This window comes from Tauraco erythrolophus, chromosome 28, assembly GCF_009769465.1.
Source record: "Tauraco erythrolophus isolate bTauEry1 chromosome 28, bTauEry1.pri, whole genome shotgun sequence".
NCBI lineage: Eukaryota > Metazoa > Chordata > Aves > Musophagiformes > Musophagidae > Tauraco > Tauraco erythrolophus.
The window spans coordinates 5,067,464-5,079,030 of NC_141492.1; the positions used below are offsets into that span (position 1 = coordinate 5,067,464).

The window sequence follows — 11,567 nt, forward strand, 5'->3', positions numbered from 1 at the left end:
TTTTTTTTTTCCCCATATCTGCTGTACGTGTCCTGCCATCAAAACTCAGCCTCCCAAGTAAGGAAGCCGGAGAAGATGAGCGGGCTGGGAGCCAGAGAACTGCGGTCCTGGTTGCTTTGCAATTCCAAAGCTAGGAATTTAACTCCATTTTCCTCCTGAAATACTGGAATGCATCAATAAGTTTGTTTAAATGCTCCAGGATAACTCGAGAAGCCGGCGGATCGCTCCCCTCTGGGAGGGGAAAGGGGAGATGCAGATCACAAACTCGGAAGAACGAGGTTGCCAAAATCTCTTCGGCCCAGATTCTGGATAAAACCGACGCAGCTGGAACATCGCTCAGCTGGAGCATCGCTCAGCGGCCCGTCGTGCCCGGGGCTCTCCTGGCACTGGCAGCCCCCGACGCTGTGCACGTTGTCTTTGAACTCGCGGGGATTTGCAAAAACATGCGGATTTGCCGACAGCCCGTGCTCCAGAGTCACTTGTTTGGGAGGAGAGAGGGAAGAAGGGACACGGTTCCTGCTCTAGAACGAAGCCCAGTGGGAAGGAAGGGGGAAAAAAATACATTTATTTTCTTTTTTTTCAGCTCAGGTTTCCACATGCAGCGCCAGCGTTTGTACTGTCGAGGGCAGGACCACAGCGGTGACTCCAGATTCGTGCACGGGGCGGATCGAGCCCCGGGCATTTGTCCGTCTGTCTTGCGCCAACATCTCGTCACTGGGCAAAGCTGGAAACCCCCGGATTGTCTCCGAGCATCCCGGAACCATCCTGCCAGGAATAGCTCTGATGGCCCTTCGCAGCCGTGGTCCTCTGCACTGCGGTCAGCGGGAAGCTGTTCCAGAGGGACGGTTCCTGGCTGGGCTCGGGGGAGCCTTCCTGCTGGAAACGCCTGGAATGGCTGGGGATGAGGAGCGGTTGGTGCCGGGTGAAAGCAGGAATAACCCGTTTTGGCGTCGTAAAACCCACTTTTGGATCTGTGAGAGCCAACGCGAAGGGAGGAGCATCCTGCAAGGTCCCGCTGTTGGCGTGCAGGGCAGAGCAGCGAGGGAGGAGGAGGAGGAGGCTCCAGCGAGGGGTGAAGCCCCTTCCCTGCAAGGGAAGCCTTGTTCCCGAGCGGAGCCGGGTGCCCCCCCCCCACCTCCCCTGGATACGACGGGGTCGGAGTCCTCAAGAGTCACCGAGGTAATTCTGTCGCGCTGATTTAGATCCTGCCGGCATCTGAAGGGTTAAATCCACTCCAGTCCACCCTGAAGAATTCCCGGTTTAGGGGCTGCATTAGGAAATGCGGCCGCTGGAAATTATAGGATGCCCCCAGCAGCTGAATCCCTCGGGAGGGAGGAGGAGGAGGAGGACGAAGGAGGGAGCCCCTCGTTGCCGCCGCAGCATCTCAGGACGTACCAGGCAGGGATGTAGAAAAAACCCTTTTAAACACAAATAAAATATTAAAAAGCTGTTTTTTGGGTCAAGCCCCCGCTCCTCTCTCCGGGCTTTGGCAATGATGGAAAACGAGGCACTCGATGCATTTTTAGGCCATCCCAGACTGGAACGAATGGGATGGATCCGGGGCAGGGAGCAGGTGGGTGAGGGGCTGCTGGATCCTGCCAAACCCTCTCCATCCTGGCACATCCCATGGGAATATGGAGCTATCACTTGGCAAAAGCCCTAATTGCCTAAATGATGAGTATTTGAACAAGGAATCCCCTCCCAGGGATAAATGCTGTTTATCCATGAGGTTTTGTGGGGACAGTCCTAGAGAAGCGTAAATCAGCGTTTGTGGGTTCAGGTGGTGCCTGGAAACCTCATGAGATGCGTCCCATTTGTGGAAATAATCCCATTTGTGGAAATAATCCCATTTGTGGAAATAATCCCATTTGTGGAAATAATCCCATTTGTGCAACCCCCCTGCCCCAAAGACCCCGACCCCCCTCCCGCACCGTCCCCTGCGACTCGGGTCCTGCGACGCCGCCAGAGCCGGTCAGAGTCAAACGCAGGAATTTGGCCCCCGGGGTGGAAGGGGGAGCTGGGGGCCCCTCTGTGCCCCCCAGCCCAGTGATCCCAGCTGCAGGATTTGGGCTGGGAGGCAGCGATCCTGCTCCCATCCCGCCGGTGTCGGGGAGCAAAGCGGTGCTGGAGAAAGGCGGGAGCTGCTGCCCGCGAGGCTTGGCCCAAGTGTCCCCCCTGCCCAGGGTGCCCTCTCCCCCCACCCGGGGCTGCCCCCAGCATCTCGGTTGGCAGCTTCGGCCGTGCCATCTGCCAGATTATAAAATCCCCGCCGCAACCGAGGGATTACGGCCACCGATTAGGGATTAAGACAGGAGTGACCTTGATCTGAAGCTTCCGAGGGTTTATAGAGCTGGAGGGTGCGGGGAAAAACCCTCCTGGGGGTGCGGGGCCCTGCGGGGGTCCTCGCCCTCCTCCTGCCCTGCGGTGCGGGGCACAGCTGCGACCCCCGGGGCTGGGGGGGGCTTGGCACAGACTGGTGGGTGCCGGCTGCGGTGCCACCGGGAGCTGGGGGGACCTTCGGGCTGGGGGGGTGGGCAGAGCACAGCCGGAGGCTGGGGGCGCTGATTGGCGCGCGGTTATTTGGGTGCCCGCCCCGGGACGGGCACGGGTGGGCCCCACCGGCGCTCGCCGCCCGCGTTGCCCTTTTAAGGCGCCGCTCGGCGGGGCGGGGCGGGTTTGTCACGTGGCGCCCCCCCCCCACCCCGCGGCGCTTTCCCGGCGAGCGCGGCGGAAGTGACGTCGCGCGGCCGCCGGGATGGCGGCGCCGAAGGTGAAGCAGGACATGGCGCCGCCGGGCGGGTACGGGCCCGTCGACTACAAGCGGCACCTCCCGCGCCGCGGCGTCTCAGGTGGGCGGCGGGCGGGAGCGGGGCCGGGGGGGCCCCGCGGGGCGGGCCCGGGCCGCTGCCCGCCGGTTCCCCGGTGCCGCCGCTCACCGCCGGCCCCCCCGCAGGTTACAGCCTCTTCGCGCTCGGCGTCGGCAGCCTCCTGCTGGGCTACTACACGCTCGTCAAGTGGAACCGGGAGCGCAGGTGCCGTCCGCCCCCCCCCGGGGCGCCCCCCCGGGCCCTTCCCGGCACCTTCCGCCCGGCCCCGCTGCTCCCGTCTGCCCCGCCCGGGGCTCCCCGGTTCTGCCACCTCGTTCTGCCCCGGCCCCGGGACTGGGCTCCGGTTCCGCCCCCCCCCCCCCAGGGCACTGGCGCCGGTTCCGCCCCCCCTTCCCGGATTTCTCTCATCTCCCCGCCCCCCCATCTCCTTTTTCCCCCCCACCCGGGACCTGCTCCCCCCAGTCCCTCTCCCGGCCCATCCCCGGTGCTCTCCCACCGCCCGGGCCCCCCCGGCACCGGTTCCCCGCTGAGCCCTGACCCCCCCGTCCCATCCCGGCGCAGGCGGCTGCTCATCGAGGACCTGGAGGCGCGGATCGCGCTGATGCCGCTGCTGCAGGCGGAGTCGGACCGCAGGTACCGGTACCGGGGGGCGGGGGGGGGGGGCTCTGCCGGGCGCTGCGTCCCGCCGCACCGGGCTCAGCCCTGCTCTGTCCGGCAGGACCCTCCGGCTGCTGCGGCAGAACCTGGACGAAGAGGCCAAAATCATGAAGGACGTTCCCGGCTGGAAGGTTTGTGACTCCCAGGTGCTCCGGAAGGGGGGGGGCTGTGCCAGGGGCTGCCTCCCAGTGATCCCCAGTGCAGCTGGGGTGGGAACCAGCCATCCCAGTGGGTCTGGGTGGGATCTCTTGGAAAGCTCCGAGTGGCTGAGCTTGAAGAAGCCCCCCAGGAACCGGTGTGGGGGGCTGCGCTGTGGCGTGAAGCTCGTTCCGCCCCCCCTAGTCAGGGCTTAGACCGCAGGGGGGGCACACCAGTTGCTGCGAGGCGGCTGTGCCCGGCCCCTCTCCGGCTCTCCCCCCACCCCAGGTTGGCGAATCCGTGTTCCACACCGACCGCTGGGTGCCCCCGACGCTGGACGAGCTCTACTACCTGCGCCCCACCAGCGAGCTGGACAACGAGAAGTTCGGGCTGCAGTACTACGTCTGAGGCATGGCACAGCCTGGCACAGCCTGGCACAGCCTGGCACAGTGCTTCCTGGGCTGCCACCTCCCCCGGTGCCGTGGCGGGGGCGCCTGTTCCCAGTGTCTGTTATTAAAACCACTCGGATCCGCGGTGTTGGAAGTGGTGTTGTGCGTGTTCCTGTATCCCCCAGTGGGAAACTGGCCTGCTCACAGGGCACTCGCTGCTCTTCTGGCTTGTGTGTGCCCGGGGGGTCCCGGCTCTCGCTCCCGGAGCCCCAGATTGGGGTGGGAGTGTGGGGTGGGCTGCGAGAGGTGGCCAGTCGCTGTGTGGCTGAGCCGGGTTGTGCTCCAGATGCCAAGTGCCCGAGTGAAGCCGGGTACCTGCATTCCCTGCCCTGCCTGTCCCCTGCAGCGGGGACAGATCCCTCCGTGTCAGGGTCTGGCAGGGGATGGGGGGCCGGAGGGTGGGTGGGGGGCAGCCCCGCGGGCTCTCGGCTCGCCCCGTGCTCGCTGATGCCTCACAGGGGTGTGGGGGGCTGCAAACCGCCGGGTTTGAGGCTTTGACACGTTCCCATTGCTCGGGGTGAGGGGAAGGTGCTTCCCGGGGCCGCTGCGGGGTGTGGGCAGCTTCCCCTCTGCGGGCTGGGGATGGGGGGGGTCCCAGGGACACGGTTTGTGCCGCCCAGCACCCCCGCACCGGGTGCCGCTGCTCGTGTGCCCGTCCCCGATGGCAGCACCGGGCGGGGGCGCGGGGCGGGCCGGGGGCCGGGGCGATGCTCCCGGTGGAGGCGGGGGGGCCAGGCGGGGCGGGGGCAGCCGGAGCCACCTCCCCCGGGCGGCACTGCGAAGAGCCGGGGGTCCGCGCCGCCGCCGCTCCCGCAGGGCTCCGCTGCTGCCCCGTCCCGCTGCCCGCTATGAGCTCCGTGCCCGGCCCCGGCCGGGAACCCCCCCGGTACCTCAGGTGAGTCCGGCCCCCCCCCGGCCCCGGGGAGCCCTCCCGGACCGCGCCATGGGAGCCCCGGGCGGGTACCGGGAGTCCCGCCGCACCTGTGCCCATCACCGTGCACCCGTACCGGGGCTGCTGCGGTTCGCCAGTGCCCCCCCCCGGCGCACCCTGGGCTGGTCCCCGCTGCCCGCAGGGAAGCGGCCGGTGCCGGGTCTCCGCGGGACGTGATGGGGACCCCGGAAGGGTCCTGGGGGCTCCCGGTGGTGAGGCGGGACCCCCCTCGGGTCGGCTCCTGCCCCCTCTGATGCCCCCGGGCTCCTCCGGGCAGGGACGGGGCCGCTCCGGCCCCACGCGTGTCCCCCGGGACGGTCGGTCCCCCGGGGCGATCCCAGCCCGGCTTCTCGCACCCCGGAGCCGGGGGGCCAGGGGGGCTGGTACCCAAAGAGCCTCGGTTGCCAGAGCAACTGCATCCCGGGTCTCCATGGCTGCGGCGGGGACGGCTCCGGCGGGCGCGCGGGGAGCGGCGCGGGGGGGACCCGCCGGAGGGACCCCGGCCCCGGGCAGGGCTGCTGCCCCCGGTGTCCCCCCCGCCTGCAGCCCGGCGGGGGCGGGGGGGTCCCGCAGCCGAGCGGTGCCCAGGAGGGACGAGCAGCGGGCACGGAGCCGGGACGCGGACTGGGGATGCGGAGCCCGGGGTGCCCGGGGCCGGGGCACGGGAGGGGGCACAGGAGATGCTCTCGACCCCCTCCTCCTTCGGCTCCTCTCCCTCCTGCCCGCCCCCCCCCCCCAGGCCTCTGCCCTATGGGTGCAACAGCAGCCCCCGCCATCCACCGGCCCCTCCGGGACGCACCGGTAACTGGGTTGAACTGGGTCGGACGGGGCTTTACTGAGTCTCCCCGGGCTTTGAGGGGCACCCACTTCTGCGCAGGGGATGGGAGCAGACCCCTCCGCCCCCCCAGGGTCCCCAGACCCTACAGCAAAGCCAAAGCTCTCAGCCCCGGGAAGGGCTGGGAGCGAACACGGAGCCCAGAGCAGGGTTTTTTTTTTTGGAGGGGGGGACGCTGCTCTCTGGGTGGGCAACGAGCCAGGCCCGCAGGGAGCCCCGTGCTGTGTCCCCCCCCCTCCCCGGGGACGGTGCCAGGACAGTGGGTGCCAGCCCGGGCCGGGGCCCAGGTTTCGCTGCCAGCAGCGATTACAGACAATGTTCCCCTTGGAGCAGAACCGGGGAATTTTGTCAGAGCCGAAACGTGCCTTTTGTGGGGCGACCGACAGCGCAGCTGTGCCAGCCCCGGCCCGGGGGGGCACCGGGGGCTGCGTTTGGCCCCTTTGCCCCACTATTTGCCCCTAGGACCCTGGTGTGGGGCTGGGGCCGGGCTGAGCCTCACTAGAGGGCACCAAAGGATATGGGATGGGATGGGATGGGATGGGATGGGATGGGATGGGATGGGATGGGATGGGATGGGATGGGATGGGATGGGATGGGATGGGATGGGGTGGGATGGAATGGGATGGGGCAGGATGGGATGGGATGGATGGATGGGATGGATTAGGCTTTTCTGGGGTTCTGCCAGGATGGCCACGGCACGGGGGTCTCGTGGGGTCTGCCAGGACTTGGGGGGTGGGTGAGGGGGTCTATGGGGTCAGCCAGGCCAGCCAGAGGATATGGAGTCAATGGGATCTGGCAGCATGGCAAGGGATGGGGTCTGTAGGGTCTGGGGGAGCTGCCAGAGGGGCCAGGGCACAGCAGGTCTGTGGGGTCCATGGGTTTGACAGGACACCCAGGGAGTGGGGTGAGGTGGGGTCACCCAGGATGGCTGGGAAATGGGGGCTCCCTGGGGTCTGCCAGAACAACCAGGGGATGTCGGATCTAAATGGTCTCTGGGGGCTGCCAGGACACCCAGGGGACATGGCTGGTCCGTGGGGTCACCACGGACAGTGCGGGGCCACCCCATGGCCAGGGACCCGGCAGGACCCCGGCCCCATAACCCCTCCAGCTCCCAGTTCCTGTGGTGGGGAGCTGGTGGGTCCCCTCCCCATGGCTGGGACCAAGCGAGGTGTGAGTGTGCACCCCCCAAAACGGGAACATGGCCGGAGCCCCCCAACTCCCCCACGGGGCTGCGGATTTTCACCCCTGCACCGCTGGGATCCCGACTCTGGCCTCTCCCGGGGGCCGGATTTCACCATCCCCTTCCTCAAGGAGCGCGGCGGCGGTGGGCTGGATCCGGCACACGCTGTTCCCATCCGCGGCGCAGGTGAGCCAACAGATGTGAGCAATTATTGTCCGATGTGGAGGCTCCCCGGCTCTGCCAACTTTTGGGCTTGGCAGCGAAGGAACAACCGCAGCATTGTTCGCTTTTATGTAACAGCCCGATCCCCGCGAGCCCGGGGACGCTGCCAGGGCCGTACCTCGCACGAAATGCAGCCCCCACCCTGCGGTGCTGGGCCCCCAAATCTTCCGGCCGCTCACGTCCCAAGCCCGGAGCAGTCGGCTGTGCCCACCCTGAGCCCTGCGAGCCGCCAGCCCTCTCGTCCGATGCCCCCGAGCATCCCCTGCCCGGCGCCCTGGGGCCGGAGTGGGGTCCCAAGGGGCTCGGTGCCAGGGGTGGGGGCACATCCCCATCCTCACTGCTGTCCGCTCCCCGCAGCAAGGCGGAGGCGGAGGCCATCGAGAAGGAGCTGCTGGAGGATTATCGGTTTGGGCGGCAGCAGCTGATCGAGATCTGGGGACACGCCTGTGCCATGGCCGTGACCAAGGTGAGGCGGCCAGTGGGGCCAGGGACACCCCGCTGGGGCTGGGGGCTTCGCCGCCGGCTGCTCCCCCACCCTTGTGGCCTTTCCCACCCCTGGCTGTGGTCACCCCCCTGTCCTGGACCAGGGTTTGGGGACAGGGGACAGCCAGGGGTCTGTGGCAGAGCCCAGCAGGACGTGTCGCTCAGGCTGTGCCAGGGCTGCAGCCTCTCCCTGGGGGGGGGTGGGTTGGGCTCCTCACCCACCCTCTGCCATTCCCCCAGTATGAAATGGGGACCCTCAGGGTGGTGGGTTACACCCACCATGAGAGGGGGATGCTCAGCCCTTCCCTGGATCGTTGGCACTGCCAGGCACTGGCTGCCCTCGCTGTGTGCGGGGAGGAGGGTGCTGGGGGGGATCCCCGGGGCTCCCCAGCAACGCTCCTGCTGCTGGGACCCCCGAGTTCTGGGTGCGAGGAGGAAGAGGAGGAGGAGGAGGAAGAGGAGGAGGAGGCAGCAGCATCCTCTGGGCAGGAATGGCGAGGGAAGGAGCAGCATCAAGGGTGGCTTTGTGCCTCGCAGCTGGTGAGCTCTGTGCCCAGCTCAGCTTTTCCACTGGAGGGGTCTGGCCCGTGCTCTGCCCTCGCCTTCCCCAGGGGCAGAGGAGTTTCCCGGGGAGGGGAAATATTTGGGTGTTGGAGCCTCTCTGGATCCTGTGGCTGCCTTGAGGCTGGTCCCATGGCATGGGGCTGCCCACTCCTCCAGGGACCCCCCCATATCGCGGCATCCCTGGCTCCACTGCCAGCCCCAGCCAGGAGAGCGGGGCCGAGCATCCTCCTCCTGCAGCCGCGCATCCTCCTCTTCCTCGCGGGGTCTGAGCCAGGGAGAGAATCTGTGGACCCCAGCTGGGGTGCCAGCCAGGGTCCCCAGCATCATCCCCTCCTGGCACATCCCCAGGAGCCCCACGGCTGCTGGCAGGGTGGCTGGGGCAGGACCAGGGCCGGGCAAGCGCGGCTTCGCCCAGCACCCCGGTGGCCACGCGTGGGTCGTGCTGCTCGGGCCGTGCCGCTCGGGTCACTGGCGGTTGGATGGGACCAGGACCAGGAGCCAGGTTCCGTGAGCAGGAAAAAATCCGTCAATGGATAAACAGAGCCGCCCTTCGCAGGCTGCTGGTATGTGGAGCACGCGGCCACCTCCCCACAGCCTGGCGGGGAGCCCCGTCCCGCCCCGGGCATCAGACCTGGCCTGGGCATTGGCCCCGTCCCACCTGGGGCATCTTCCCCATCCCACTGTGGGCACCATCTGCATCCCACCATGGGCATCATCCTCATCCCACTATGGGCCCCATCCTGCCGTGGGTGCCATCTCCATCGCACTCTGGGTGCCAACCCCATCCCACTTTGGGCATCATCCCCATCCCACCACGCACGGTGCTCCCACCGGCAGCACATCCCTGCCGCGGGTCCGTTTGCCCCTCAAGCCCAGATGTCCCCCCCCACCAGTGCTGGGCACCATCCCCAGGGCTGACCCATCCCCATCTGCTCCCGACAGGCCTTCCCACTGCCGTCCCTGCCGCGGAAGCAGCCCACGGTGCTGGTGGTGTGCGGCCCGGCGCAGAACGGGGCCATCGGGCTGGTGTGTGCCCGACACCTGCGGATCTTTGTAGGTACCTTCCTCCCCTCCTCCTCCTCCTCCTCCTCTTCATCCCCAAGCGGTGCCGGGCTCCACCACCGCATCGCTGCTCTCCACCACACAGGACTACGAGCCCACCATCTTCTACCCCAAACGCTCCCCGGACCCCCTGTATCGGGATTTCACGACGCAGTGCGAGAAGATGGACATCCCCTTCCTCTCCTACCTCCCCACCGAGGTGAGCCCCCCCGGCACCGCCGCGCTCACCGGCTGATGTGATTGAGTTTATTATTCTTTTTTTTTTTTATTACCCTTCCCCCCCCCCCCCACAACCCGCCCCCGGCTCTGCTGGGAGCCCGGGGATGCCACGAAATCCAGCGGCGGCTGCGGCGGCCCCGCCAACCGCCGGCTCTGTTGTTGTTGGAAGCGCCGGGCTCGGCGAGAGGAATGTGACCCGAAAGCGCCGCCTTGGCCGGGGCGGCACGTCTCGGCGTGCCGAGCTCTGCCCCGCCACCGCGCCCCTCGTCCCCCCCCTCCCGCTTCGGCTTGGGGGGACACACATACATTTTTTTGGCTGGGTGAGCCTATTTAGGCAGGAAGATGAGATCCCTGCGCGGGGCTCGGTGCCCATCCCATGGTGGGTGGGGGCTGTGGGACCCCCCCCCCAGCCGCTGCCCACCGTGTCCCCCCCCCACCAGGTGCAGCTGATCAACGACGCCTACAACGCGGTGGTGGACGCTGTGCTGGGTGCCGAGGCGGAGGCGGGCGAGGGAAGGGAGCCCTGCGCTGCCATCCTGGCCACCCTGAAGCACATCCGCATCCCCATCGTCAGCCTGGACGTGCCCTCAGGTCCTCAGCACCCCCCGGGCAGGATGGGACCCCCCCCCGCCCCGGGTCCTGCACCCCACACCCCATGCTCGTCACCCTGCCCACCGTGGCGTCACCGTGGGCGGCTGGGGAGCCCCCACGGTGCCTTCCCAGGGCAGGGATAGCCCTGGGGACCCCCCCTACCCTGCTACACCCCCCTCCCAGCCTGGCACCGTCCCCACCGGGAGCCGGCGCTGGCAGTTGCTCCCCGCGGATGCGTTCAGGGCATCCACGGTAAATAACAAACTCCCCGAACTGAGACATGATGTAATTTGAAAACACCCGGGTGTCTGGTAGCCAGGCCTGGAATTGCCATCACCCCCCCCCGCCGCGTCCCCCCCCGGCTCCGCCGCGGGAGCAAACAGGAGCCCTCGGCACGGCCGCCGGTGAATCCCCACCAAGAAAAACCCCGCGTGGTGCCAAGACGCAGCCGGAGCCGCCCAGGGCAGCGATGCCGGTGCTGCAAAGGGGGGACACCCGTGCCCCATCACCCCTGTGCCCTCCCCACCTCCGCCACCCCAGAGCACCCTCCACCGGCTCAGCGCTGCCACCAGCATCACATCCCCGGGGGTCACCCCCGAACCCCAAACCGCATCTTTTCTTTGCCGTTGCAGGGTGGGACGTGGAGGCCGGGAGCAGCGGCGGGATCAGCCCCGATGTCCTGGTGTCACTGGCGGCGCCCAAGCAGTGTGCCCGCCGCTTCCTGGGCCGCCAGCACTTCGTGGCCGGGCGCTTCCTCCCGTACGACGTGCAGAAGAAGTTCGAGCTCAACCCGCCCGAGTACCCTGGCACCGAGTGCGTGGTGGCCCTGCGAGCCCCCCGCCAATAAAGCTGCTGGTGGCTCTTCCCCGGGGGTCAGTGTCTGCACGGGGCGAGGGGCTGGTGACGTCCTGGCAGGGTTTGGGCTGGGGGCTCGTACCGCCGCTCGGTTCCGCACCAGTTCGACCCCCTGTGCCACGTCCCCTGGGACCTGTCGCCAGCCTGATTTTGGGGACGGACGCGGCTTGAGCCCCGCTGCCTGGGGACATGGGCAGCCACCAGGGTCCCATGGGTGGCTGTGAGGTCCCCAGTGCTGTCACACCCTCCCCAGAGCCTGGAACCCTCGCACGTACTGGGGAAGGGTCCCTGTCCCCCACACGGGCAGCCCCCTCCCTGTGGGGGGCTTCAATTAACAGAGAGGGCAATGACAAGCCACCGCTGGGGACCGTGCCCACCTGTCCCAGCAGAGAGGGTGGCCTCGGCCGCGACACGGCACTGGGACCTGCCTCCCCTCCCCGGGGAGCTGGGTGCAGCTGGAGTTTCGGGGAATGCAGGGAACGCGCTGGGATTTCCGCTGGCTGGGCTGCGGGAGGGGGCTGCTGTCCCAAACCATGGGCGGCCGCGGTTTGGG

General features: G+C 67.9%; 2 protein-coding genes across 2 annotated transcripts; both read left to right on the forward strand.

Annotated features, from left to right (window-relative positions):
* The first annotated feature begins 2,755 nt into the window (after positions 1-2,755).
* Positions 2,756-4,166, forward strand: NDUFA13 (NADH:ubiquinone oxidoreductase subunit A13). Its single transcript, XM_086627757.1, has 5 exons — positions 2,756-2,849; positions 2,954-3,032; positions 3,390-3,461; positions 3,547-3,616; positions 3,912-4,166. Exons 1-5 carry the CDS (start codon positions 2,756-2,758, stop codon positions 4,029-4,031), a joined length of 435 nt encoding a protein of 144 aa, XP_086483883.1. The 3' UTR covers positions 4,032-4,166.
* Positions 4,167-4,920: 754 nt separating this feature from the next.
* Positions 4,921-11,006, forward strand: YJEFN3 (YjeF N-terminal domain containing 3). The gene is made up of 6 exons (XM_086627813.1): positions 4,921-4,967; positions 7,598-7,706; positions 9,230-9,340; positions 9,435-9,548; positions 10,009-10,159; positions 10,792-11,006. Exons 1-6 carry the CDS (start codon positions 4,921-4,923, stop codon positions 11,004-11,006), a joined length of 747 nt encoding a protein of 248 aa, XP_086483939.1.
* Positions 11,007-11,567: the final 561 nt, after the last annotated feature.

Bases quoted from the DNA above. Each gene is read 5' to 3' on its own strand.
- NDUFA13 (XM_086627757.1), top strand. From the start codon at position 2,756: ATGGCGGCGCCGAAGGTGAAGCAGGACATGGCGCCGCCGGGCGGGTAC. The intron at 3,033-3,389 runs GTGCCGTCCGCC...ATCCCGGCGCAG, and splicing joins AAGTGGAACCGGGAGCGCAG to GCGGCTGCTCATCGAGGACC. The intron at 3,617-3,911 runs GTTTGTGACTCC...CCCCCACCCCAG, and splicing joins AGGACGTTCCCGGCTGGAAG to GTTGGCGAATCCGTGTTCCA.
- YJEFN3 (XM_086627813.1), top strand. From the start codon at position 4,921: ATGAGCTCCGTGCCCGGCCCCGGCCGGGAACCCCCCCGGTACCTCAG. The intron at 4,968-7,597 runs GTGAGTCCGGCC...CGCTCCCCGCAG, and splicing joins GAACCCCCCCGGTACCTCAG to CAAGGCGGAGGCGGAGGCCA. The intron at 7,707-9,229 runs GTGAGGCGGCCA...TGCTCCCGACAG, and splicing joins GTGCCATGGCCGTGACCAAG to GCCTTCCCACTGCCGTCCCT.